This window comes from Corvus cornix, chromosome 9 (assembly GCF_000738735.6).
Source record: "Corvus cornix cornix isolate S_Up_H32 chromosome 9, ASM73873v5, whole genome shotgun sequence".
Taxonomy (NCBI): Eukaryota; Metazoa; Chordata; class Aves; order Passeriformes; family Corvidae; genus Corvus; species Corvus cornix.
In genome coordinates this window covers 22,820,972-22,846,042 of record NC_046339.1, presented here as the reverse complement: position 1 = coordinate 22,846,042, position 25,071 = coordinate 22,820,972, and the positions used below count along the sequence as shown (strand labels likewise).

Here is a 25,071-nt window from a genome sequence, read left to right as displayed (position 1 = left end):
TTCCCCAGCTCATTAACGACACAGTGCATCCTATTACAAGCAAAACTTTAGATACTTTTATTTAGAATTTTAACAACATTAACCTTTTAATTACAAATTTAAATATTTTAACAGTAGTCATAACACAATACAATGTTTTTAAACTTTTACATTGTTTTTAATAAAAAACAATAGGTCTGTCTCCACCTCCCAGAAAACAAACACAATACAGAGAGGAGGCTGCTGTGCCTGTACAGGTACAACAGTGGATGGAGGAGTGCTGTGTATGGACCATGAACCATTTACATTAACCTGGATGGTTTGGGAAAACAAACTCAACAGTTTCAGGTACAAATGGTTCAAATAATCACAGAGCAATATTGTTTAGCCTTGAAACAGCACAGTCCTCTAGAGGTTTCTTAGAGGGGCTCCCACTTTAATACTGATATGGTGTGATTCGACTTGGAAATTACCAAGATTTTCAACACAAGGCCCCGGGGCTGCAGGAACAGGGCCTTTCCTATGTCTTCCAGGCAACTTATGGACACAGTTGAGTTTTGAAATCTACGATACCTACGCCTGACATAGCCACAGCTCCCAATATTGTGTTATGGATATCCTTATTTGCCTTTTCATATCAGTCACACATAAAACCCTGCCTTGCATCGGGTTCAGTTCCTGTTTGACTGCTCTCACATCTTCTTCCCCGAGGCCTAGGACCTTACTGTACACAACTACACACTGTGCAGATTAGCAGGCAGGAAGAGGCAGGTCTCTGCAGTAGAAGCATCATGTGGATATGCACAGGTAGAGTAAGAACAGGACAGGGATGAAAAGGATGGGAAATTAGAGAGAAACACACATACACACATTTGCCTCTCATGCTTGATCAAACCAGTTACAATCTCAATTTCAAACCAAGTCAGCTGAACGAGTGGTTGGGTTTAAGTCCACCACAGCATCTGCAGTAAATGGCACCTAGTTCACCTTCATTCCAAGAAAATCATCAAATTTACAAGCACAATGAGCCTTTTAGGGCCCTGTGCCATTCCATTTCAAGCTCTCTGGGCAAACACTTGTACTCTGATAAATAGAATACTCTTAACTCTTAGTTCAAAAGTCAGGTTTACAGGTCACAAGGTTCTTGTTTCCCTTCCTGAAACTTTTCAAGAATCAGGACCATAATAAAATATTTTCCAGTCCCTAAGCATTTTCAATATAAGATCTGAAAATCTCTACTAAGCTTCTGAAAGTCTTGTCTGCTAAACTGCTTTTAGAGTTCTGTGATGCAGACCATTGGACCACTGGACCATCCAGCTGGATTCTCTCTGGCTTTACTTTTTAAAAATGGCTTTAATTGTTACCTTCTTTTAGTTACTGTTCATTTCTTTTCATACTCTTCACACAAAAGGAAGTTACATCTTACAGAGCTAGGCAGAAAATAGCTAAAAGAAGAGCTGTATAGATGCAAAGTAAAAGGAATGTAAGAAAATGATTAAAAAGGCAACTAAAACACACAAAATTCACATTATGTGGAGACCACAGCATATTTGTACAAGCACATGTTCTTATACATAGAGACTTGGTGGTCAGTGAGAGGCTTAGACCTTGGAGGCCAAATTTCACTTAATTAAACTAGCATAAATCTGGAGCAATTTTGCTGACAGTTAATCTCGGAGACAGCACTAATTCCTCCATATTTACATTGGTAACTAAAAGCAAATTTATCCCTTTGTGATTTATTCCGAGATTGTGAGCAATGACAAGGACATTGCTGTAAATCAGATTAATTTTGAGTTCTTCACTTGGCATTAAGAAATTAGTCAGAAAGAGAAATAAAATTCCTACAAGCAAACGCATGAAAAAATAGTCTCGACAGTCCAACAGATGCTGTAACTCTGTCCCTTCCATCTGGCAGTCAGATCACTGTTCCTGCTCCTTACAAGGGCATTGCATCTCATCCTACAGTCTCTACAGTCATGCTGTAGTTTGTGACTGGAGACAGAATCTCAAAATCCACTTCTAGTGTTCAAAAGTTTGTCACTTTAACCTTTAAGTCTCCTCTCAATTTTCGTCAAAACGGTCTCAGATCTTCATCCTGTGTCACTGGATCTTCTCTACAAACTTTCCCCCTTCTCTTTACTTACTGTTTAAAGACACGGAAGCTGCTGTGTACAATGACCATTTTTCAAGTTTTCTTCTATTACTGAATGATTTTTATGGACTCTATACTCAGGTATATTAGAGTTTTCATTTCCTTATTGGTTTCCAGTTTATAAATCTGAAACAGATAGACTCCTTAATAAAAAGGAAACCAGGAATAAAAGAGTTCCCTCCATTTACCCTTTAACCCAAGAAAGAGAAATAGATTTATTCTTACCTCTCATCCCGCCTTCCTCGGAAGCGTGCATCCTCAGGATCCCGTGGATATCTGTCATCTGAAGGTCTCCGTCCTTCCCAAGCACCAGGAGGCCCACGGTTTGAACCACCTCCTTCAAATTCCCTGTGATCAGGAGGAAAGGGAGGCCCAGGTCCACCCCGTCTCCATTTCTCATCTTGCAATGGTGGGCCTCCTCTCCCCTCGAATTCTCGTAACCGATGGCCAAATCTCTTATCGGGATGGAAGTCATCACGGAAGTCGTCTGGTCGATCAAAGTCATCATGGAAATCGGGGTGAGGTCCCCGTCTGTCTGGCATGCCCCTGCTGTCTCTGCCATCACTCCAGTCCTGGCCCCCTCGGAACAGGCCCCTCTCTGGCCCATGCTCGGGGCCACCACTGTTCTGCTCGTGCCGTCTGTCCGACAGCGGGCCCAGGTGATGGTTTGGTGGACCACGGGCATCACCTTGAGGGCAAAAGAAATCACAGCAGGTTTCTGTAACAATTTCTAGATCACTTTAGGATGCTCTAGTTCATACAGTTCTAGAAAGCATATGGGATAAATTTCACATTAAACAATACTTCTGAGAAAATTTTTCCTGTCTATTCCAGCCCACATCAATGGAAGCTTTTCTCTCAGCCAAGGCCCTGCATTGTGCTCCAGCCATTTCTGTCTGGGTGCACTGCACGGGGACAGCCCCTCCTTGAGGGGACTGACTCCCAGGAGAACAGACAATATATTTAATTACCTTTATTAAGACCAGGTCCTTGGTTGTGAGGGCCCAGACGACCTTGTCCTCCTTGCTGCCCCAGGCCTGGTATCAGTGGAGGAGGACCTGGGTTCTGTCCATCCTGTGAGCATGTAAGAAGAAAAGCCACGTGAATTGTGAGTAATGTGTGAGTAATTAATAATTTTTGTAAGAGTGCAAAACATTTTTCTTCCATAAAGTCTGCATCTGCACAGGCTGTACAATAGAAACATCTCATGTTCCAATGGTTTCAGCCTCAGTTTTCAGACATTCACATCAGTAAATGCTTCAGCCCCTGAGAAACACACCATTTTATAGGAAACAGCACTTCAAGTATTCACATTTCACCTGTTACAACCAAAGATGATAAAGCTCATATTCTTCCTGAGTATGAACATTCTATAAGAATGTATTGAATTTATTGAGTATTCAATGCAAATATTCTATTCCTCTAGATGAGGAAAATGTGTAAATTTGTTTGAAAAATATCACGTACTGATTTACAGGCAGTGAAAGAGCTTCACAGACCAGAGACTTCATTTGGAAATGAACAAAAAAGAGAAACTATATGTACAAAAATAATTACCAAGAATGTTGGGATGGGAGGGAAAACATCAGGGCCGTATAGGAACCTCTTCTCTAAACCTCTAAGTTGTTAACATGGAAATAACGAGTTACATTTTTAACATGATGGCAAAGTTCATTTTTCTTCGTTTCAGGATAAAAAAAAGTGCTAACCCCCAGCTAAGCACCATGAAACAAGGGAGTTTTCAGCACTGACAGGGCTAAAGCTAGGAGCCACAGTCCCTCCTTTCTGAAGCAGAAGCAGTAGGGTGGGCAGAGGTTTGTGTGCTTCGTGTCATCCCAAAGAAAAAAAAATAAAGTATGTAAGTGTCTTCTGGTATTTTTTCTCATTTTTTGGGTGAATTTTAAAGGATAAAATAATGCTCTTTAAATTCAGCTGCTGTCACAGACTCATGAAAGACTTCTACAGGCACCACATTTACACTGGACCTGCTGTGGTGACACTGGTTGGAAAACTGTGTTCAGACAATGGTCTGATTCTGCCTTTAGACAGCACAGGCCTGACAAAGAGTCATCACCTGGGGTTTGTGCTTGACTGGAACCGAAAAGGGGCATGTACAGAATTTACACTGTAGCTATAAAATCCAACAATAAAAATATGAACCAGACAGAGCTGAAACCTGCAGGATTGCTATACAAAATCTTCTACTGACATGACCAAAAAACCAATCCCTCCCCAAACCCTTACTAGAAACCCCTAAACATGTAATTTTTTCCTAGACATGTCCAGTATGGAAGATTTAGACTTGGCCCTCACACTGACTTGTTAAAACCCTTCCAGACTGCAGGCAGTCTGGAAATACTTAAAGACCTGTGTACTCCAGCACACCACCAGGTCATAATTACACTGCTTAACTTCTCCATGAATCAAAGTTAAATAATTTTAATGCTCTAAATTTATTTTGGAGAAACACTACCTTTTTTTCTTTTAATGGTTGCAGAGAAGCAGGAAGTTTATTTGTGCACTTCTCCCATCATATCTTGAAATATCGTTTTAAATTAGAAACTTATATTCAACTGCAATGTAGGTGATAAACACAAGAAAGCTCACAAATATATACCACAAACATCATATTTGCATTGAGTAATTTTGTAAGAATGTTGGGAAAATAAGCAAAGTAAAAGATCTGGCTTAATGCCCATTAAAAAAACCTCCAAAAATCCCCCAAAATACTTTCCTAGTGATGGAATGTTGACTTGAGTCCAGAACAAATCCATCCTCTGACCAGGTAAGAGCCAGCTATCACAGCGATTCTGCTGTTCCTGACCAAAACCTTGCTGGAGTTCCAGGATTTCCCATATATTTAGCAGATGCTTACTTAAAATAAATTTTATGGAACTTCTTCCATTTATGGAAGTGTTTAACCAAAGCAACAGTTTTTAGCACTCAGTAAATAACTCTGCTTAGCAGAAACCTTTATTACAAACAAACCATGCTTTGCCAAGTGGGGAACACAGAGCCCTAACTCTGCATTTTCATATTTTTGTTTCAAAATTCATTCCAGGCCTCAAACTGGGCTTGAAACTGGAAAATATGCAGAGCTCAGAAAGAGGTATTTTACTAAAAGCTGGAAATGGCCTTGTGTATCCCAGCAAACCTCTGCTTCCAGTGTACAGGTGGTGCAGGTAACAGTGATACCTTACGTGGAGACTAACCCTTACAATTATCTATAATGTTCTGTATTCATGTCACAAGCCTTTGATAAAGCAGATATTCACACACTTCTGCTACTGAAAAGGAAGACAAGTGATTTGTACAAGTTTACAGAAGAAAAAGGCCAAATTCAGAACACAAAACAAACTAAAGTCTATTGTTTTTAAAAACAATCACAGAGGGGGCCTTTTTAAACAAGAACTACTGTTATATTCATATTACGGAGAAGCAAAATGGAGCAAAACCTGACATTATGAATTTTAAAATAGTTAAGTTTTAAAACCCATTATCATACTAAAGGTGCACAAGGAAGGAAGAATGATCTAAAATACCTCACTATTTCATTTTTTAGTATCTGTAAAAGCCTTTAAGATAGCAGTATTCATTGAAAATAACCAGCCACCTGCCAAAAGCACCCTACTGAATTCCAAACAGTGTCAGTGGCAAGGGCAGACAAAGACAGCGCTCCACAAACATGGTAATTATTCTCAAAGAAAAATGAGTCTCCCTGGGACAGCAAAAAGAAACACCTCTGCTGGTTTAAGTTATATAGTTGGGGAACCAACATCCATTTGTGTAACTTGGATGTTTTTGAAATCTCAGCAACAGCAGCACATTAACAGCCTTCTGGAGGGAATTATTGATTTGCAAGGAAAAAATATTCAAATAAGCCCACGATTTGTAGGCTACTCTGCTTCAATCTGAAAAGGAATCCCTGAACTAAAGCTCCTTTGAATATTCAGTTCCTCATTGTGATTGGTACTGGACTACACATGAAGTACTCTACATTTCTAAAGCTTTGACTGAAACTATTGAGTGCAGGTCTAAAAGAGACAATTCTGGTTAAAAAACACCACACTTTTTTTTTTTTTAATTAAGTAGATTTTTTTCCAAAGTTCCCTTTCAAAATTCACCTAGCACTGAAGACAATTGAGACAAAGCACAGAACTGGTGCTATCCAGCTAGGAGCTTATGAGAGGCAATAACCACCAAGAGCTCTGGGAGATGTGTAGTAGAGCAGAAAATGGAATGGGTAAACAGGCTGCAGCTGGTGCCAAACCAGACTTCCCAAAGCCTGACTTGACTCCCGTGGAATCAACTGGTGCGTCTATAAGCAGCACTGCCCAGTATTCCAGGCCAGCTATGTGTGATATCTTGCTGAGCTGGTGAACCCTCCTGGAGCTGATGCTGAGGCAGCAGGGCATGGGGACAGCTCCCTGCTGTCAGCACACATCCAGGGCCTGCTCAGCACTTCCAGCTCAGTGCTCACCCCACTAGACCTGGGTCAGTCCTACACAAACCCATCCCATAACTGTGCTTCCTCTCCTGCTCCTCGGTAAATGGCGCGCTGAGGAGTTAACACTGGACAACGCTGTCTCTGAACTCGTGCTCTGGGAAGTAGAGGTGGCTAGAGGCAGGAAACAGGACAGCTGTGTCCCTGTGTGCTCCTCTGCTCTTAGAGTGAACTCTTAAGTGCAACCAGACCTAAGCTGATTCCAGGTGTGTCAGCATCTATGATAAATTCATCCCATAGTTCAGATTAACTACTCTGGACAACTGAGAGTTGGCAGTACCTTGCTTTAATTAATACATACGAGTTTTCTTATGTTCAGTTTCTTTAAATTCAACTTTTATTAGTGCTAGTAGTGCTTGTCTGCTCCCCAGGAAATACCCCACTTAAGAAAGTTCAGTGTCTCTAAATTAAAAAAAGGAAAAAAAAAAGAAAAGGCAAAAAAAAAGGAGTTTCTCTTAAGGTTACACATTTTCATAGCAGACTGGTTTCTGTACTAGTATTCCCAATAATCCCTTTCCCACAGTTACCTGCCATAGAATCATGAATAGTTTGGCTTGGAAGTGACCTTAAAGATCACCTATTTCCAATCCCCTGCCATGGGCAGGGACACCTTCTGCTGTTTCCAAGCTACGTAACCCTTTTTATTATCACTTCAGTTTTCCTGAGGCCTCAGTCCTCCAAGGAATACCCAACCTCCATTCTCTTAGCTCCTGCTGTGCATTCCTACTGCACAAGTTATCATTCCCACATTCTTAAAACTCCCCTTGTTACGAAGACCACCACATACCTGATTGAATGGGGGACGAGGCCCGTCACCCAACAGAGGTGTTTTCTGCTGCTGGAAGGGCAGAGGGCCCTGGGAAGGGTGTGGCCCCCTTGAAGGGTTCGGCTGTCCCTGAGGTCCTTGCATGTTTCCTTGAGGCCCCACCAAAGAGCCTTGTGGAGGTCCTTGCTGGCCCTGTGGACCAGGTGGCCCACGCATTTCTTGTGGCGGTCCCAGCATTGTACCTTGAGGCGGGGGTCCCTGAAGGCCCCGCATCTCCTGGGGGCCATGTCCTAGTAAACCACTTTGCATATGAGGACCTCTCATTTCTTGTGGATGACCCATCATCATCCCTTGTGGATTAGGTCCCTGGTTATCTCTGGGTCCTGGTGGACCCTGCATCCCTCTTGGATTAAGTCCCATCAAAGGCCCTTGAGATATAGGGCCCTGCATCCCTTGAGATCCCGGAGCTCCTTGCATGCCGTGAGGAAGAGGTCCTTGCATTCCTCGTGGACCAGGTGGCCCCTGCATTCCTTGACCTCCAGGGGGACCCTGAGGACCCAAGTGACCTTGTGGGCCAGGTGGGCCCTGTGGTCCTAAATGAGTCTGAGACCCAGGCAGGCCCTGCGGTCCCAAGTGTCCCTGTGGGCCAGCATTACCCTGTGGGCCTGGGGGCCCCATTGGCCCATGAGGGCCCGGATGTCTCTGCATTCCTTGATGTCCGTGTAAATCCTGAGGCCGTGGCATTCCTTGTGGGGGCCCTTGGGGGCCTGGAGGTCCTTGTGGTCCCATGAACCCTTGTGGACCTCCAGCTCCTTGGTGTAATGGACCTTGAGGTCCTATTTGTCCTTGGGGTCCTGGAGGTCTGAACTGTCCTTGTGGACCAGGAGGTCCCATCTGAGGCATATTCATTGGCATCTGCTGAGGTGGAAGGGGCTGCTGAAACCCTTGAGGCATCTGTGACATTGGGCCTTGCCCTGGGAAAGGCTGAGGTCCATGGAGAGATCCTCCTGGGGGTGGTGGCTGCACTTGCTCAGCTTGCTTTTGTGCAAGTCTCTCAATCTTCAATTGCTGTCCGAAAAAGAAACCCAGAAAATTAACTAAGCACAGAAGTATGTTACAACTAAAAATCAGAAGCACTCATCCCATTTCACAGGAGTTTAAGAATTCTTTCCTTGTAATTAACAGAAATAACTAACTAAAGACAAATTACTAACCAAAGAGACCCACAGATCAGTACTGGCAAACTGAGATGTGGGGGCCTCACTGAGGGTTTCACACAATCACGCATTAAGTGCAATATTCTGTCAATTAGATGTCTTTTTGTAAAAAGGTGAAAACAGCCAAACAGGTGAAAGTGCCACAGGAAGCTGCTCACTTTAAAGCAAACTTGTTAATAACTGTGTTTCCACGCATACCTCCAAGAGTTGTGGGTTTGTGTACTGAAGTGCTGCCATTTCCTGCTCAATCTCTGCCTGTGATTTCTTTTTCTCCTCCAGCTTAATATCCTCCTTTCTATCATTCAATGGCTCAGGTGGGGGAGGCAAAGGAACTTTATTTTGCATCCATGCCTATAAAGATTCGGAAACACAAGATTAATTCTGTAGAACAACACATTTGCAACACATGGCAGCAATGAGAAAGGATATGCTGAAACATTTTGTAGTATGGATACTTGAAAGTAAAAACAATGCTGAATAAAACTTCCATATTTTATAACTTCTTCCCAGGTACAGATATAAGACAGAAGGTATTTAACAAAATATTTTATGTTTAAATAGTAATTAAACTAGCTACTGTGGTAAGTTGCACTGGGTGTTGATACAGAAGAGCTGATACCGAAAATCCAAAACATTTCAAAAGACACACACTTTTTGAAGTTGGGAAAATATCAGGTTGTTCTGTTCACTGTGTATCATGTACTTACCTGCTGAAACTGTGCTGGTATTGGTTTTGCATAGGGAACTTTTTTCTGTGGCACTTTCTTTTGGTCCTTTTGCATTACTTCCTCCATTCCCCAATCCAGTCCTGGGATTGTCATTTCAATGTCATTGGACTCATCTTTCCCTTTGGCACCAGGGAAACAAACAGTCAGAGCAATGCTGGCTTACAGAAAGACCCTTTATTTTTTTCACAGAGATTTTCAGCTCATCCTTCTTTACATTGCAAATATGAACAACACAGAACTTTAGAAAAGAGCATCTATGCTCCCAAAGAATAGGAAAAGAATGAAAAAGAAGTCACACAGTATCTGGACTGATCAGGAGAATGCTTCCCCATAGCTATTACTTACCCATCTGCTCCTGCTCCATGGCTATTTTCAATTGTTCAGGTATTCCCATCCCAGGAATAACTGCCAGGCTGTTGGGCTCCAGATCATCTAGAGAAAAAAAAAATATTTATACTTGGAAAATTTTTCTTTATGTTACCATTTTAGCCCTTCAGATTCTCACATGCTTTTACCATTAGTATCACATTCCAGTAGTAAATACGTATTTTACAACTGGTAGGTCACAATTTAGTTTCATACATGAATTACGGGGTATTAAAAGAACTGCAAGTTCAGATTCATAAATCAACCCCAAAAGGTCAGAAACTATGTCCTTTCAGGAAAGTTACATTGGGGTAGAAGCTGAGAAAAAGAAATAATAACCCATAACCAGTCCCATTTTTGTTATAACAAATCTATATATTTTAAAACTTAAATTGTATTTAAGTCCTGCATTTTCATTTCCTGCCCCCCCCTCCCCCCCCCCCAAAAAAAAAAAAAAAAAAAGAAGGGCAAATAATCAAAAATCTGAAGAAACAGATGCAACTACAGGTGGCTGAGGCACGCCACTGAGCTGGGAATTCCTGAGCAGCCTAAAATTTTTGAGCTAAATCCTTATGAGGGGAGTAAAGTTTAAAGCTTTTAGTAGAATTCAATAATTTGAAAGCTTTTCCTGTTGCAGTCCAGCACTGTGGGAAGCCTTGAAGACAGATGACATTTTCAGGATGAAAAGTAAACTGGAGATATTTGCCAGAGGGAGAGCCAAACCTCCTTCCTGTGATTGACAGAGCAGGTCTTACCTCCTGGAGCTGTGGAAACAGAGTAAAACCCATTGTTGGAATCATGATTGCTGACAATGTGGAAAGTAAAATCATCCTTAGAAAAAGATATTTTTGCCCCAGTGGTCACCAATGCTATAATTCTGCTTCCTCACCTTACCCAGAAGCATCACCTAATGACCTAGGCCTGTTCTTGACCCCAATTGTCTTCCTTCCATATTGAGGAAAGTGCCTTACCATATTCCACACCATCCTCTGACATCCCAGGCAGCAGGTTCAAGTTGTAACGATCTCGCATTTTATCTCCAGGCCGATTTCTAGTCCAAAACTTGCTGTCAAAAGGAAGTTACATGATCTCATTAAGGGTCAAGAACATTAACAACTTTTAATCTAATTAGTTCTTTGATTTTTAGTATAGTATCTTGATTATATAAGGATTCAACTCTTACTAAATCGAGTTCAGCTCTAGATGTGAACACAGGATATGAGCTTCAAGCCAAAAATAAAAACCCCAACGAGTACTGTAATGAATTGCATAGTTACAAGTTAGAAGGTACTTCAAAGTGTAACGTGTGTAAGTACAAGGCATCAACATCAGATCCTGAAAAAAAAATTTCTAGTCCATTCCAAAACCTTCTTGCTCAAGTATATTTTTCATATACACTAAATATGCACATGGCCCCACAACAATTTACTGCATTTATAAAATGCACTATGGTTATAGCGTGTCCAACCTAAAAACGCAACCTACAGCCTCTGAACATGTCTGCAATGTCAAAAGACATTACCAGCAGATGATCTGCAGGAAAAACTGCTGTGGAGATAAGAGTATTTCTTCAGCAAGAAACTACAAGAATTCCTTCTTTAAACATTTCTTCAGAGGATTTAAAAGCTCCCACAAACCAGAACTGTAATATTTTTTAAGGCTTCCTTAGAGCAAGGACAAGAAGTTAGACTCCACCTTGCAATATAAAATGTCAGTGCCACCTAGTGCCTCCTAGTAACGTAAGTTGTGTCTCTGCTTTGGCCACTGGTTGTGTAACAGAACCGTCCCAATCTATTCACTGATGCCAAGCACTGTTCTAGTTTCTAAAAGTACATACATTTCCTTAGACCTTCTCTTTAAATACTTGGAATTACCTGGTGTGATCATTTGAGCCTGAACAGAGAATGTGTCCGAGGGGATGCCATGCCAGACTCCAGATCATTCCTTCGTGGGCCATTTCCATTCCACCAACCTCCTTCTCAACCCTGATGCATTAAAAAAAGAGAAAATCAATCAAACACAGCTGAATATCTCCTACAGCTACAAGAGAAAACTTTTGCTATTCAGTTGTTGTTCATCCTCTATCCCCTATCTTGTCAAACTTAAGCCTCTGTCATTTTTCTGCTGGGTGAACTGATTGTTCCCAGTGGTTTTAATAGGCAGTTCCGTAATGAAGGGATTTTTAATTGTACATTTAAAACCAAAATAATTACAGCACCTCAGAACAAGCTTTAAGAAACTAGGAGTTTCAACCATTCATCACCATCTCGACACATGGCTGGTTTTGTGCAAGCAATTGTATCCTTTGAAGCACATTTCTACAGGAAAACTTCTTCATAAATGAAGCATATTAACAAATTCCTCATGTACAGAGAAAAACTATTGTCATAAATATGCAGGCTAAATATGGATTCAAAGGGGAAAAGAGGTATTTCGTGTTTAGTCTAACAACTTGCACAACTGACCAACATCTTTCCAGTGTGCTGATGAAAATGCCACATACCCAACATGCCAGAACAACAAGGACCCATCAGATCCTCCACTGGCAAACAGCCCTTCGTGAACAGGATGCCAGGCCACAGCTGAAACACACAGTAAGCCACAATCAGAAGGTGTAATACCAGGATTTCTAATTAATGGAAATAATTTTAATTTTTAATCCAAGCTTAATAATAACAATCTACATAATAAAACAAATTCTGACCTGTGGCCTCTTTCTTATGGCCCCTGAAGACCTGAAGTTCTTCTTTCAGGTTACGGATGTCAAAGAGCTTACAGAGATGGTCACGAGAAGCTGTCAGCAGCCAGTTACCATTGAGATTCAGTTTCACCTCCATCACTGTGTTTTTATGAGCATGTCTGCAAGCAGAGAGAAACAGATTGTTTGTCCTGAAACTGATTTCTCAGACAGAGATAAAAATTTGCCAGTCACAAATATTCAGGTCAATAACAAGGCAGTTCAGGCTACTAAAGCAGAACACCGGGGCTTTCTGTGCAAAGGCCCTGTGCTTTGACCTTGGTCTTTTACTTCAGAGCAACTGGTAGCACTCGCTGAGACAGTATCCAGTTACTGGGCATGTTTCTACTGCCCCATAAGAAAGTTTTCATCAGCCAGATGAAACACCTCATTTGTTTTTCCATATCTCAGTCTGAATGAGAACTGTGTGACTAGACTGTCTGTGAAAAAGGACAAAGTAAATTTAAATAACAAATATTAAAGTGTCAATTTTCCAGGTACAGACTTGTCTTCATATAACCTCTGGATTTTCCTGCACAGCTAAAAGCACTAGCTTTATGTTTGAAGCAACTGTGTATGGCCGAAAAGTTGTGATGAAAGGAGGTAAGAAAGGAATTAAGAAAAAACTGTTTTATAAAGTTAGCTTATATTTGAGCAAATCAAAAGTCTTACAGTGTGGCAAGGCTCTGGCCAGTCTTTGGATCCCAGAACTTGATGGGCTGTTGGCTATCTTTACTTCCTGAAACAACTAATCCCTTTGTTGGATGCCAGTCAACACATTTCACATCTGCTCCATGTCCTGTTAAGAAGATAAAAATCGTCCATTCTGAGATTTCACAGACACTGAAAAGACACTGAAAAATTACAGGGTGCACACCTTATAACTAATGTAAAACTGAATGAAAAACATCACAGAGCACAGGTTACAAAACATAAACTAAATAAAATCTCTTCCAAGTCATTTAGCTTGCCTTCCTTCCCACTAATTAACAGGAGCATTTTCTCCTCAGATTATGCCCTCAAATCAAGCTCACTGGAAAAATTATCTAAGAAGTTTCTGTTTAAATTGATACTTTTCTTTAGGCTTTGGCCCTATACAATTTCACAGTATTTTAAATGTAACTCTGATGAAGCATTTATATGGAGGTGGTGAGGTAAAATGACTCTGTTACACTTCACTCTCAGTGAAAAACTGTAGAAATATAAAGCAAATTCCTATTTGTTCTTATCTTATCAGTACTATCCTTTTGCTGTCCTGTCAGAAAATAAGCAAAGAAATTAATGGATCTGAAAACTAAATTAGCATATGATGAAAAGAAATCTTATGAGATGTGATCTCTTATCAGTTTACAGGGAGTCAGGTTTTTCCAATGCTTAAGAATTAGCAGAGAAAAACCCTTGTGATATAATTTCCTTTTAAATTGACTGACCTTGAGAGAGAATCAGTGCTGTTCAGATGAGCTAAAATCCATTAAAAAAAAAAAAAAACCAACAAAATGTTCCTGCTGCATGACAAAATGAGGTTTCTGAGGTTAACTATAGGAATTCAGAGAAGAAATAACAAACAATAATTTCTTTCTCCAATCTCTCTCCACACCAGCCCACTTCAAGGGAGGGCCAACAGTAATAGTCCATCCCAGAAAATGAGGCAGCATGCAGTAACTGGAGAAAAAAGCAATTTGAGAAAGGAGGCTCTGCCTGCAACACAAAGGCACTGAAGTCATAAATGGCATGGAAGAATGGGAGCATACTCCACGAAAGACTAAGGACTCCCATCAATTCAGACAGCTCCCACACAGACTGCTTTGCTACACAGTGGAACATGTAAGTTTAAGCAGCACAAGCTGTCTTAATACAGATCTCACTTTGACAAGACATTAAAAATAAGTATCAGTTGAAATTTTCCTGAGGCCACAGAAAAATCAAATTAGAATTGAAGCCTTTATGAGCCCTGAAATCACAAACCAATGATTAAAAGGATAAAAGCAGTTACTGTTTATTGAGAGATCCCTCAGGTGCACTTATGGCAAAATGCACAGCAGAATGCACACAGGGCCACAACACTTCTATACGTTTAGCAAATTGGCACAATTGACAAGAATCCCCAATTAGAAGTACTGTTAATGAAGTAATTCTCCCCTTTCTCCTACCCCCCCAATGTTTATGCCTACATACATGGCAAAGTAGAAGAATGGCCTCGGTTCACTGAAGAAGCGAGATAGGAACAGGATTCCAGGAATGTGTCTGTCTAACAAAGTACTGGAAGAGTACTGAGTGCTAGCTAAGAAAGGAGTAAGCAATATACTTGTATCTTAAGACAGAAGCAAACTGATAACACATGGAGTACACTCTCAAGTGAGTGCAACTTTCCTCTTCTCTGGAGGAAAGGACAGACAGGGAAGAGGTTCTTGACCAAAGAAGATATGAATCCAGCCTTGGTAAGTATATGGGAACAACTTTAACAACTGACTGACAATATAGATGAAGGAACCCAGCTCCTCCCCAGCCACAGCAGGCAGAATTGTCTTTGGAATATGCAGGGCTTCAGAGAGGAGCAACATCCTCAAGTTGCCAAGACCGTCAATGTGCTCTGGTGGTCTGGGCTACCAGCAGAGAGGCACTCTTGAGGTGCTGCATTTCCTTTCTCTCTGGCTTTTCTAATGCAGAAAGAAGTGACAGGCACTGTCTGCATTTGTTCTGACTAAGTCTCTCGACTGAAACATGAAGCTGAATGCTGAACAAATCTTGCTTCCCAGTGTTTATCTGGAAGGAACAGTTCAGCCAGGAGTAAGGGAGAAAGTGCTCCTCCTCCACAGTGGAGGGGAATCCACGCTTGCAAATTTCCAGCTAAAGATATTCTGTGGGTAGTTGCTATCATGCAGTCCCCAGGGAAAGACAGGACATTTTAAGTCAAGGGCAAAACCAGGCCCTTACAGAAAAACACTCCATTAAAGTTAATACTTGGTTCAACTGTATGAAAATGTGTTCAGACAAGAATACTTGAGTACCATCGTAGGTATGAAATAAACAAAGCCCAGCAAAACTGTAACAACCCCTACCCGCAGGGACTGGAGTGACATTGGCATTGCTGCTCCTGAAATACAGACAATTAGCAATGGAAAAGCACAGGGAGATGTAGGGCTAACTCTGCTTGACAGAAAAGATTGCATCCACAAAACAAGTGATGCTGGTGAAAGGCCATGCCTGGGTGATAGCTCATCCTGTGCAAGGCCCTGGTTTAGGCTCTTGAGTTAAGCCAGCCCAAATACAAATATGTACCCCGAGAAAAGTAAGGCTTAGAATGGGCAATCTTAAACAGAGCAATTGAAGCATCAACCCTTCCAAAGTCTTCAAAAAGGAGAGACAGTGACACACAGCACCAGGCTGATGGGCTTTTGAGAGCCAAGTTTGATAGTCACTACCCATTAGGCCCAGAGCACAGAGCTGAGAAGCAGGAGAAGATGCCAGGACACTCAGAACTTGTAATTAGAGCAGATAAATTACTGTGTACTTATCAAAAGGCTTCTGGCTATCAGCACATTAGTATTGTCCATGGGGATCAGAAGAAACTTATATTATTGAAAAACATAATCATTATAATCTTTGTATGATTAAACAGCTAACTGGCAGTTCCTGCAGAGAGCGTTCTTTCAACCAAGGCACTCTGGATTATGGCAGCAGAGGGGAAAACTGGGACCCTCCTTTGTAATCTATCCTGCCCTCAGCAGAGCCATCTCAGCCAAAGCTCTGCAGAAATGGGATCATCACACACTTAGCTTTAGGTTCCTAATGCAATGAAGCATTCTCAAGAGAAAATAAATTTTTCCCTACAACAAATATGCTTTAAATGAACTATTTCTAAGGGATGAACTAACTCAGAACATTTACATAACCAAAATAACTGAATAGCATCATCTAATCAGACCTTTCTTAATTTCTTTTAAAATTGAAGCAACTGACGTTGTATATTGCTTTTCCTTCTTTCTGCTGGTAGACGCACACACTATTATCTGTAATGAGACACATGATGCAGAAAATACATTTAAAATAACATTCCAGGAAAAAGCCACCTCACAGATTTTATTTCACAGTTGTTTTCAGTTCTTAGTGTTGGGAATCAGCCTCTCCTCTGGTACAAAACCCCCTTGTCCCCAAATGCCAAGCTGAGAAAACCTTAATTCATGCAAATCTCTGCAGTTTACATTCCCTGTTTGCTGACAACAGCTTTTGCTCAGTAATTTCAGCAGTCACACACGTCTGCCTCTCTGATCAGAGCTTTGGAGTGAGAATTCCTCCCTGAACAACTCCTGCTCCTTTGCATGGACCTTATTAACAATTCCCTGTCTAACAGGGATGATTTATGGATAAATGAATTGAAATGTGTGAATTGTGTAGGAGTTGTGGAAATGGAAGGCCCATAAACCAACTAAAATGAAAGACTGAAGGCAAAGATTTTTGAGAAACTCAACTCATTTAAAATCATGAGTGAATGTCTGAGCATAAACCCATATACTAACACTTGTTGGTTTTACTTATTATAACTTTTCTCAACCATTTAAAAAATTTGCAGAAAAACAAAGGCAGGCATATCTAGCACCTTTAAAAAGCTCAGATACAAAAGTAGTTCCCTACTATTACCTTTCACATGCATAATAAATGTTTTGAGTGCCCTTAGTTACAATCCTCTTAATTAAAATACTGATTGTTAGTACATCTAGCCAATTTCTTTGAAGGGTTGTTCTTTAAAAGACACTAAACAGAAATCCTGGCTAGTGAAAGGCATAACAAGCTATAATAGGATTATGTGTAATCCTATTTGATCAAATAAAGTATGTCAGAAGTCTGAAAAAGTACACATAAATTAAGGACATGATTTTTTTTTTCCCTCCTCACACTCATTTCTGCATTTATGACTTTCTGAATATAGCTTACAGTGTAAAAAAAGTTGGTTTGAATCACTGTCTCTATATTACAGTTTATAAGATATCCAATATTTTATAATGCAACTGTGTATAGCAGTTACAGATATATCAGGTTTATTGCTGTAGCTTAACTTTTCTGTTTTACATTCTTTCCCCATGGGATGTGCCCCATTCTGAATGCACATAAATTCAAAGAGAATTTGATAGACGATACTGGAAAATTTCTAGATCCTTCTCAGCAATTATGTGAACGTATACACACAAAGACACCAGCCTTAAGGCATCTTAACATTTTAACACCCATGTTCCAAAGAAAATGGATATTTATAACTGTTTATATTTTAGAGAATTAACATAATCATTTAACTGCAATGATACTGTTTCTCATTTCGAATTCTATTTACTCGGATTCATTTTTTTAAAGACACCTGGTTCTCTTACACTGTTCTAAATAGGGAGTAAATAGAGTTGTGTATCCCCCACCTGGCCTGGTCAGATTGAAGCCTTTTTGTCACCACATGCTGACATTCACCTTCCTGTACTCTGTATCCCCAAAACAACAGCACACCTCTCTAACAGCAGGGCCTTTGCAGAGGATTATTTCCAAGGGATCTGCAAAGAGGCATTAGGTCTAACTACCAACGAAACTAAGGTTCTCCACCCCCAAAAAAGAGAGGACAAGGGAGACAGAAAAGAGACCTGCAAGTCAAAGATAATGGAAACAAGCATGTTAGCAGAAAGGAATTCTAAGTTTTCTACATAATTCCCTTAAAATTTACTATTTGCTTCTAGCCTATTAGGCCAATTGGATTATTCTGCCTGTTCCATTTTTATGAAAGGCTTTTAAAATGTTACCTGACAGTTACCCACTCCCCAGCACTTCCCTGCTTCCATGTACAGCTCACTTAGGAACTGAATACCTCACACCTAAAACAGCCTGGGTACTGTCTTGATCCCACTGATCAGGTCAGCAGAAGGGTAGGTTTATATTTAACTCTATAATTTAGTCTTCTTTGCCCTATCAAGTTATGTGAACTGTCCTACGAGCTCTTGCACTTCCTCTTCTCCACTCCAAGAATGAATACCATAGAAACCCTCCCCCTACAGATACACAGCCAGCTTGTGCTTTTTAGCATAATGTGGGAGGTTGGTGCATAATAAATTAAGGGAAAAGCTCCTTTCAGTCTTCACTGGATTAAGAATAATGCCTTCCACCATACTTTCAGACTTCTGTACCACAAGCACAAGTTTTACTGTCCTTTGTTGCTCAGTCTAGCTCTCTCCTAGTTTATTGAACTTGTTATCCAGAGACACAGCAGAGAGACTGCTGGTTTTCATCTACCTACAGGGGATGTTTTCTAGATCCTTAGTATTCCACTAATCCAGCAACAGAATGGGACATAATTCATCTCTGTTTAAAAATTTACAAATAATTTTTTTTCTTTACACTTCTATAATTTCTTCACAGACAAAAGCTTGTAACAGGTGTATGATCTGTGAAATCAGGAGTTTAAGAAACAATAATAATCACTAAACACTAATGAAACAGGTGTGGGTAAACAAATTACTTTTCCATAAATGAGTTTAAAATTTGTATATGCTAGTCCCAAACTTATACCACTCAGTGAACAGTTTGAATTCTACAAAACCCTAATGAACTGGCAAAACAAGTTTAAATTTAATGCTAACTGTGTGTTTGCACAGCTTGTAATGGTAAATACACTGTACAGAATAATGAATAAAAGTTGTTATATTACATGTAATTACCAGTAAAGGCAAGTAGCGATCTGAATTCTTTACATCTGTGGAAATTCAATGACAGTACCTTCTGTAAGTGCTTGCTTACAGCAAGGAGAAGAAAAGCAGCTGAGTTCCAGTGTACCTGGGACCTGACCTGATCATGAAGGGTTACGTTTTTCACTACACACGTTAAACTGAGAGGGATTGTTTAAATTCTTCAATTCACTGAGCAACTTCCAAAGCTGAAATGAATTGTTTTGAACAGAAACAAAATCCACATAGCTGAAGGTGCTTGCTAGTTTAGATCTGTGGTGTCAGGTCCATGTTTTTTAATCATTGAGTAGTATGTTCATGCTAGAGTCTACAAACACTCTAAAGATACCTTTCCTTTTAGACATATATTCTTTTTTCTAGCTCCTGAATTTATTTTTCAGTGTTATCACTACCTACACCTGATCAGGTTATTTATGCTGTAAAACATATCAGGACAAAACAAGCCTGACTGGGACCAGAACCTGTAAAATGTCAAGAGGTGTTTAACATTGCCTTAGTGAGAACAAAAAAAAAAATCAATTAAATATGCATGTTTCAGAATTTCTTATCATTAAGACACAGTTAAGTCATCTCTAGATTGACCACATAATTATCAACAGTAAGTTATTTTAGTATGTAAAAATATTACTAAAATGTCACTAATTTTGCTTAATCAGCATCCAGATATTTTAACTTACCACAATTTTATGCACTTAATCACCTATTTATATCAGTAAGAGCAGCTCCGTTACAGAGAGATCACTTATGTGATGATGCTTTAGATGCAGCACAAGGCTTTACTGCAATACAGCAGTCAGTATTTCTAATTAAAAGGTCTGTATTAATCTTAAACAAAAAAGCCATTAGAAAGCTCAGAGCTAGCTCAAGAGAAATGACAGGGAAAAAAGGGCAGAAAGTGTCCAAAGAGAAGATATACCACATTAAAACTTCCAACACCTTCTTATTCCAAATAGAAATGCGAGTGCTTAGCAGTAATGCAGCGGAGTTCAAGGACAAAGATGGGTTTTCCTCACAGTTAAATTATTTATGAAACACAGACTGGATTCTACTTTGCACGCAGGCATAGTTATTGACTAAAATTCTCACTGCGTATTATGATTTCTTTGCATGTACTTAGCAGAGAATTAAAAGGGAGTTTTTTTAATTGCAAAAGGTGGCATAATTTTTTTTTTTTTTTTTTTTTTTTGCTGTTTACATTACCTGTAAAGTAGCTGGGACTAGATGTTCTTTTCTGTTAAAAAATTAGCCAGCCTACTTTGAAAGCAGCAACACACTTGCTTTTCATTGACAGAAAATATTTATTTACAAGGGCATTTACATTTAATGATAAGAAAAATATCATACAAGAAACATTAAAAATGAACAGCAATTATAAGAAAAACTCTCATGCTTCATAACATTAACAGCTGACAGGAGTCAAACCCCCACTCCCTCAGTAAGAGCGTCCCACAGTTTTCTACTGCTTGTTTTCTGGCACCTTCCTTTCAAGTATCTGGCACTAGTCACTGGATCTGACAAAGCCTGCACTGCCTCTAAGGAGTGTTGACTGTCTGGAGCCACCAGACAGGACTGATCTCATCTAAACACAGCATGGCACAGAACAGGGGAACATAGAACAGGGACGAGTACAGCTGTGTCCAAGAGCGGAACAACGTGTGGCCCTTCGAAGCAAGAAAAAGCATGAACTTAACAGATGAGAAATTCAATTATTTTTCAATCATGACTCTGCAGTTTCCATAGCTTTGTGGCTTTATATCTAGGTACAGAATCAAACTGCTGGGCAGTATATTATTTTGTAAACATAGACCAAAAATTTTTTCACATTAAAATGTTCCCAGTCAAGTCCTCCAAATATGAACCAAACAAGTGTTTGGGAATCTGCCTACAGCCTGTACCATCAACTTAAAAAAAAAGCCAAACCAGAATAAATGAATTTGATTAGAATATCAAATAATACAAAGTCTCACAGTGATAGTTTATGTCAAAGTAACTACTGAATAGTCAGAATATACACTTGTATTTTATGAATCAAAAACAAAGTGGGGCATGAGTTAAAAACCGGTACCTGAAGCCAAGCTCCCAGAAACTGATGTTACTTTGAGATGAACTGAACCTAGAGTAGCTTCAGTGGCCTTTTCTAAACACACACTAAGAAACTAGTTCTGGTCACTAATTACTGAAAATGGTGACTTGGTGTGGTTACTGGCTGCCAACAGGGAGTCAAGATCCCCAGCCTTTCCACCAGCACACTTTCGTCAAGCCTTTGCCTGTTACACCTGTGTGACACTATTAAGCAAAGCCAAAGTTTGATAGTTTTTCTGAAACTCACAAAAACACAGTATCAATTTACATGTATTTTTACATTAACTTGAAGCTAATAAAGAAACTTTGGTGCATCCTAAAATTCAGCCTGGCAATTTAGTTAACAGAGGGGAAAGGAAGGAAAACAGGGCAGACACTGTAGAGTTTAGTACCTCCTTGCCTCTAGATCTCTGCTTTGACCAAAATTTCAGTCAAGGTTCTAAGTGGTAAAGTCAGATTACTTAGCTCCCAGCTCTGGGAAGGGAACAAAGACTTCCAGAAAAGCTAGGAGTAACCTTTAGTAGTAATTTCCAGTAGTAATTTCCTTTAACATCCTGCTGAATGCTCATTTGAGTTCTGCTGGTGATTATGGCTGTTGCAATAGAAAAGAACAGCCCAAATACCTAGTTTAGAGGTTAATCCAAGTTTCAAACCCCTGTGTGGCCACATGACCAGAGAATTCTCTCAGAAAGCTGCTAAAAACTATGAAAAGTATTTGTGGATCTCAGTAAAAGAAGGTACAAGAAGTCTTTTATATAACTTGGTATACCCTTACTGCCAAGTGAACCCAGAATCTTTTAATAAAAACACCCAACACAGAAGGACTACCAAGACCTTTCAGTCAACTTGATATTCTTTAACTGGGAGAATAGCTTTCAATGTGTCTTCATGGTTAAGATGACAGGGAAGGTTCCTACCATTTTAACATCCCATTGAGAGAAGTACTAACAACTGTCAGTCAAGTAAATTACATTTAAGGACAGCCACGAATGATCATCTGGCCAGAACCAGATGAGCACGTGTCCAGCCAGATGCTCACTTTAAGGGACAGCACTCTTGCAGGAAAGCTGTTTTTCTTCTTGCCAACCAAAAAATACATGTAAGTTATTTCTGACAGTTTACCATTACAAAACATCTCATAATCATGAGTCCATTATAATTTCAAGCGAAGAAATACTGAATTTAGGTACACAGAAACTGGGAAAACCATTTTCTTTGGTTCTAGGGCAAAAACTGCATGACTGACAATACTCTCAGTAGTATGTGAACAGCAGCAGGGCCGGGGTGAGGTGAGGGGGCCAACAGAAAGATTATCAAACTTTGTATAGACTGTAGGAAAAGATTTGTGTCAGTCAATAATCCAATTAGCAAGTGTAAAAGATCCAAGAAGGGATATGAAGATAGAGGCCATTCAAGTCGCTCTTTCCATTTTGCAATGCCACCAAGGCTGAGCAAACTAAGAAGCAGCAGGTCTACTGAAATGAAGTGCTGGCAGAAAGCAGAGCACTGAGTTACAAAGCACTGCTCTTTCTGAGCAGACAGAACTCTCATCTCAAGCAGAAAGGGCCAATTTTCAAGCAACTGAAATACAAAAGGGCTGAAAAATTATGGGGACAGAAACCCACCCAATGAACAGAATACCATGAACTGAAACAGAAAAAAATCTGGCATGTAATTATCACATGAAATATTGCACTATCATACAGTCGTGTCTAATTCAGTTGTCATCTTGAGGCTAATGAGGAAAAACACAACGAAGTTAAAAAAAATAACAATCTCAGTGAAAAAGTGTAATTGAAATGCAGGAGACAAACAATGATTTGAAGAGTGTTACAGAAACCTAAGAGAGAAACCTTTCATTTGAAATTTTAAGCAGCAGACATGAGCTCAGGCGAGAGAGAGAAACAAGGAATGTTTTCACAGTCTTACTTTAAATTTCTGCACCATTAGTGCTCTTATTTTCCTGACTTTCCTATATCACCACCACACTCCCAGTCCTCTCTTTCTTGCCACCTAATTATTCTGAAATTTAAAAAAATCTTTTCCTCTTTCAGATTTAAAAGTAACACTGAAGTTTCTAATTAAGTAGAGAAATGCAAATATTTTTTTATTTCTGCTTCAATTCTAAAAATAGGTCCCTTATTAAATAATTGTTTCACAGTGTGGTTGTACAAATATCTATGAAGCTCTCTAAAATTCTGTGTGTCCCCATGTATAATTTTAAATTTTACAAGCACATGAATGATCCAAAATAAAGCTCTTCACATGTGATTGAACAGAGAGACAGGGAAAAATATGGTGTTCAAAACTTACCAGGGATTTTGTGCAATAAAACCTAACAAAGAAAGGGAGAGATGTCAACAGGAAGAAATGGGATAAAACAATCCAAATAATACTTCAGTAACTCAGATATATCAAAACCAGGGGGAAAAAATATGGAGAACATGTAAAAGTAACATATATGGTTATGAGAAGAAAGGCAAAGGGGACCATCACCAGTCTAAGTGGGTTTCCTAACAAAAGTGCTGGCAACAATTTGTGGAAAATCCTGTCCTCAGATTCATTTACTAATGTCACACCTGTGAACAAAACAAGAGAGATGTGATTTTTAAAGTACAGGGGAAAAAATGCTGCCACTACTTCTCAATGTGTAAAAAAAAAAAAAAAAAAAAAAAAAAAAGTGTGACACAGGTTTCCTATGACAACATGTTGAGACTGTTCTTTCAAGACCAGACCAGAGGATACAGGAATCAAACACACCCCACCACATCAGGTTATGGATAGACTAAATACTTCTTCAAACCCTGTGCTTCTGGAAATCACTACCAGTTAGATTTTTTTCACTGCTGACCTCAGAGGAGTAAAAACATCAGACAAGAATATTGTTTCCCTCTGTGATGCAGGTTACAACTGATTTGTATTTGAATCTACAGGGACATGTACTCAGCAGCATGTTACAAATTCCCAAAATAAGATAAAGAAATGATGCAGAATTTGGCAGGAAAGAATCCTAAAAGCCTACTGCAGCTCTAAGTGCAGTGTTATGTTCTCATGAAGTATTCAGAGCTTCCACAGGAAAACATGTTGGTTAGAACAGGAAAATTACTCCTCAGAAGCAGAAAAATATTCAATTCCAATGCTACACCAACAGCTCCTGGCTGTTATTACATACCCCTCCATGTTAGCACCAGACACATTTTCTAACATTTCAAAATGAAACTCTCCAATTAGATAAACAGAAACTTTGTTAGTCAAAACCTTAGAGGAAAAGTTAGTCAGTCTGAAGTATTTTTTGAATGAAATCTATTATAGAGCTTTAAAGAAACCTTCAAAAATTTTATAAAAAATACTAGGGAATACATAGAGCCAAAATTCTAGAGAATATATGAAAAGTCAAATGACATGGACAAAAGAGTCCAAGACAGAGAATGTCCATCTATTTTTAAGTGCACACAGAAGAAAAAAAGAAGTCTGACCATCTCTTCAGCAACACTGAAAAAAAAGAAGCTTTTCAGTTTTTCTGAAACAATTATCTTGCCTGCAGAATTTTAACCCAGTCTTCTTTGGTACAGGATGAGCATAACAGCAGGAATATTAATACCAGAGATTTTAATTATCACCATTCTGGAAATACAAGTTGAAAATACTAACATGTTATCTATGGGGCTTTTTTTCCCTGGATCTTGGAGCATTTGCTATACAAAAACAGCACCAGGAAAGATACCTGCTAAACTTCAACTCATCTGCAGCTGTGTAAAAAAATGTGGCTTAAACCACCAACAGAAAACACCAGCTATATTATCAATTTAAAATTCAAGGCT

At 39.6% G+C, this 25,071-nt stretch overlaps 1 protein-coding gene across 7 annotated transcripts in view; it reads right to left on the bottom strand.

Moving 5' to 3' along the window:
* WDR33 (WD repeat domain 33) overlaps window positions 1–25,071 on the bottom strand; it is a 69,740-nt gene that overhangs the window by 6,364 nt on the left and 38,305 nt on the right. Inside the window, exons 8-20 of one of the 7 annotated variants that reach the window (XM_039556768.1) lie at window positions 13,125–13,251; window positions 12,420–12,574; window positions 12,219–12,297; window positions 11,590–11,700; window positions 10,687–10,781; window positions 10,471–10,479; window positions 9,695–9,781; window positions 9,329–9,468; window positions 8,820–8,972; window positions 7,426–8,472; window positions 3,106–3,208; window positions 2,360–2,822; window positions 213–2,260 (exon numbers count right to left, since the gene is read on the bottom strand). In XM_039556768.1, coding sequence (XP_039412702.1) covers window positions 2,230–2,260; window positions 2,360–2,822; window positions 3,106–3,208; window positions 7,426–8,472; window positions 8,820–8,972; window positions 9,329–9,468; window positions 9,695–9,781; window positions 10,471–10,479; window positions 10,687–10,781; window positions 11,590–11,700; window positions 12,219–12,297; window positions 12,420–12,574; window positions 13,125–13,251 — 2,600 coding nt within the window. In that variant the 3' untranslated portion in view covers window positions 213–2,229. Of the gene's footprint in view, window positions 1–212; window positions 2,261–2,359; window positions 2,823–3,105; window positions 3,209–7,425; window positions 8,473–8,819; window positions 8,973–9,328; window positions 9,469–9,694; window positions 9,782–10,470; window positions 10,480–10,686; window positions 10,782–11,589; window positions 11,701–12,218; window positions 12,298–12,419; window positions 12,575–13,124; window positions 13,252–20,446; window positions 23,830–25,071 lie in introns of those variants that run through there. The other 6 variants (XM_039556767.1, XR_005602622.1, XM_039556772.1 and 3 more) reach the window with 6 other exon arrangements.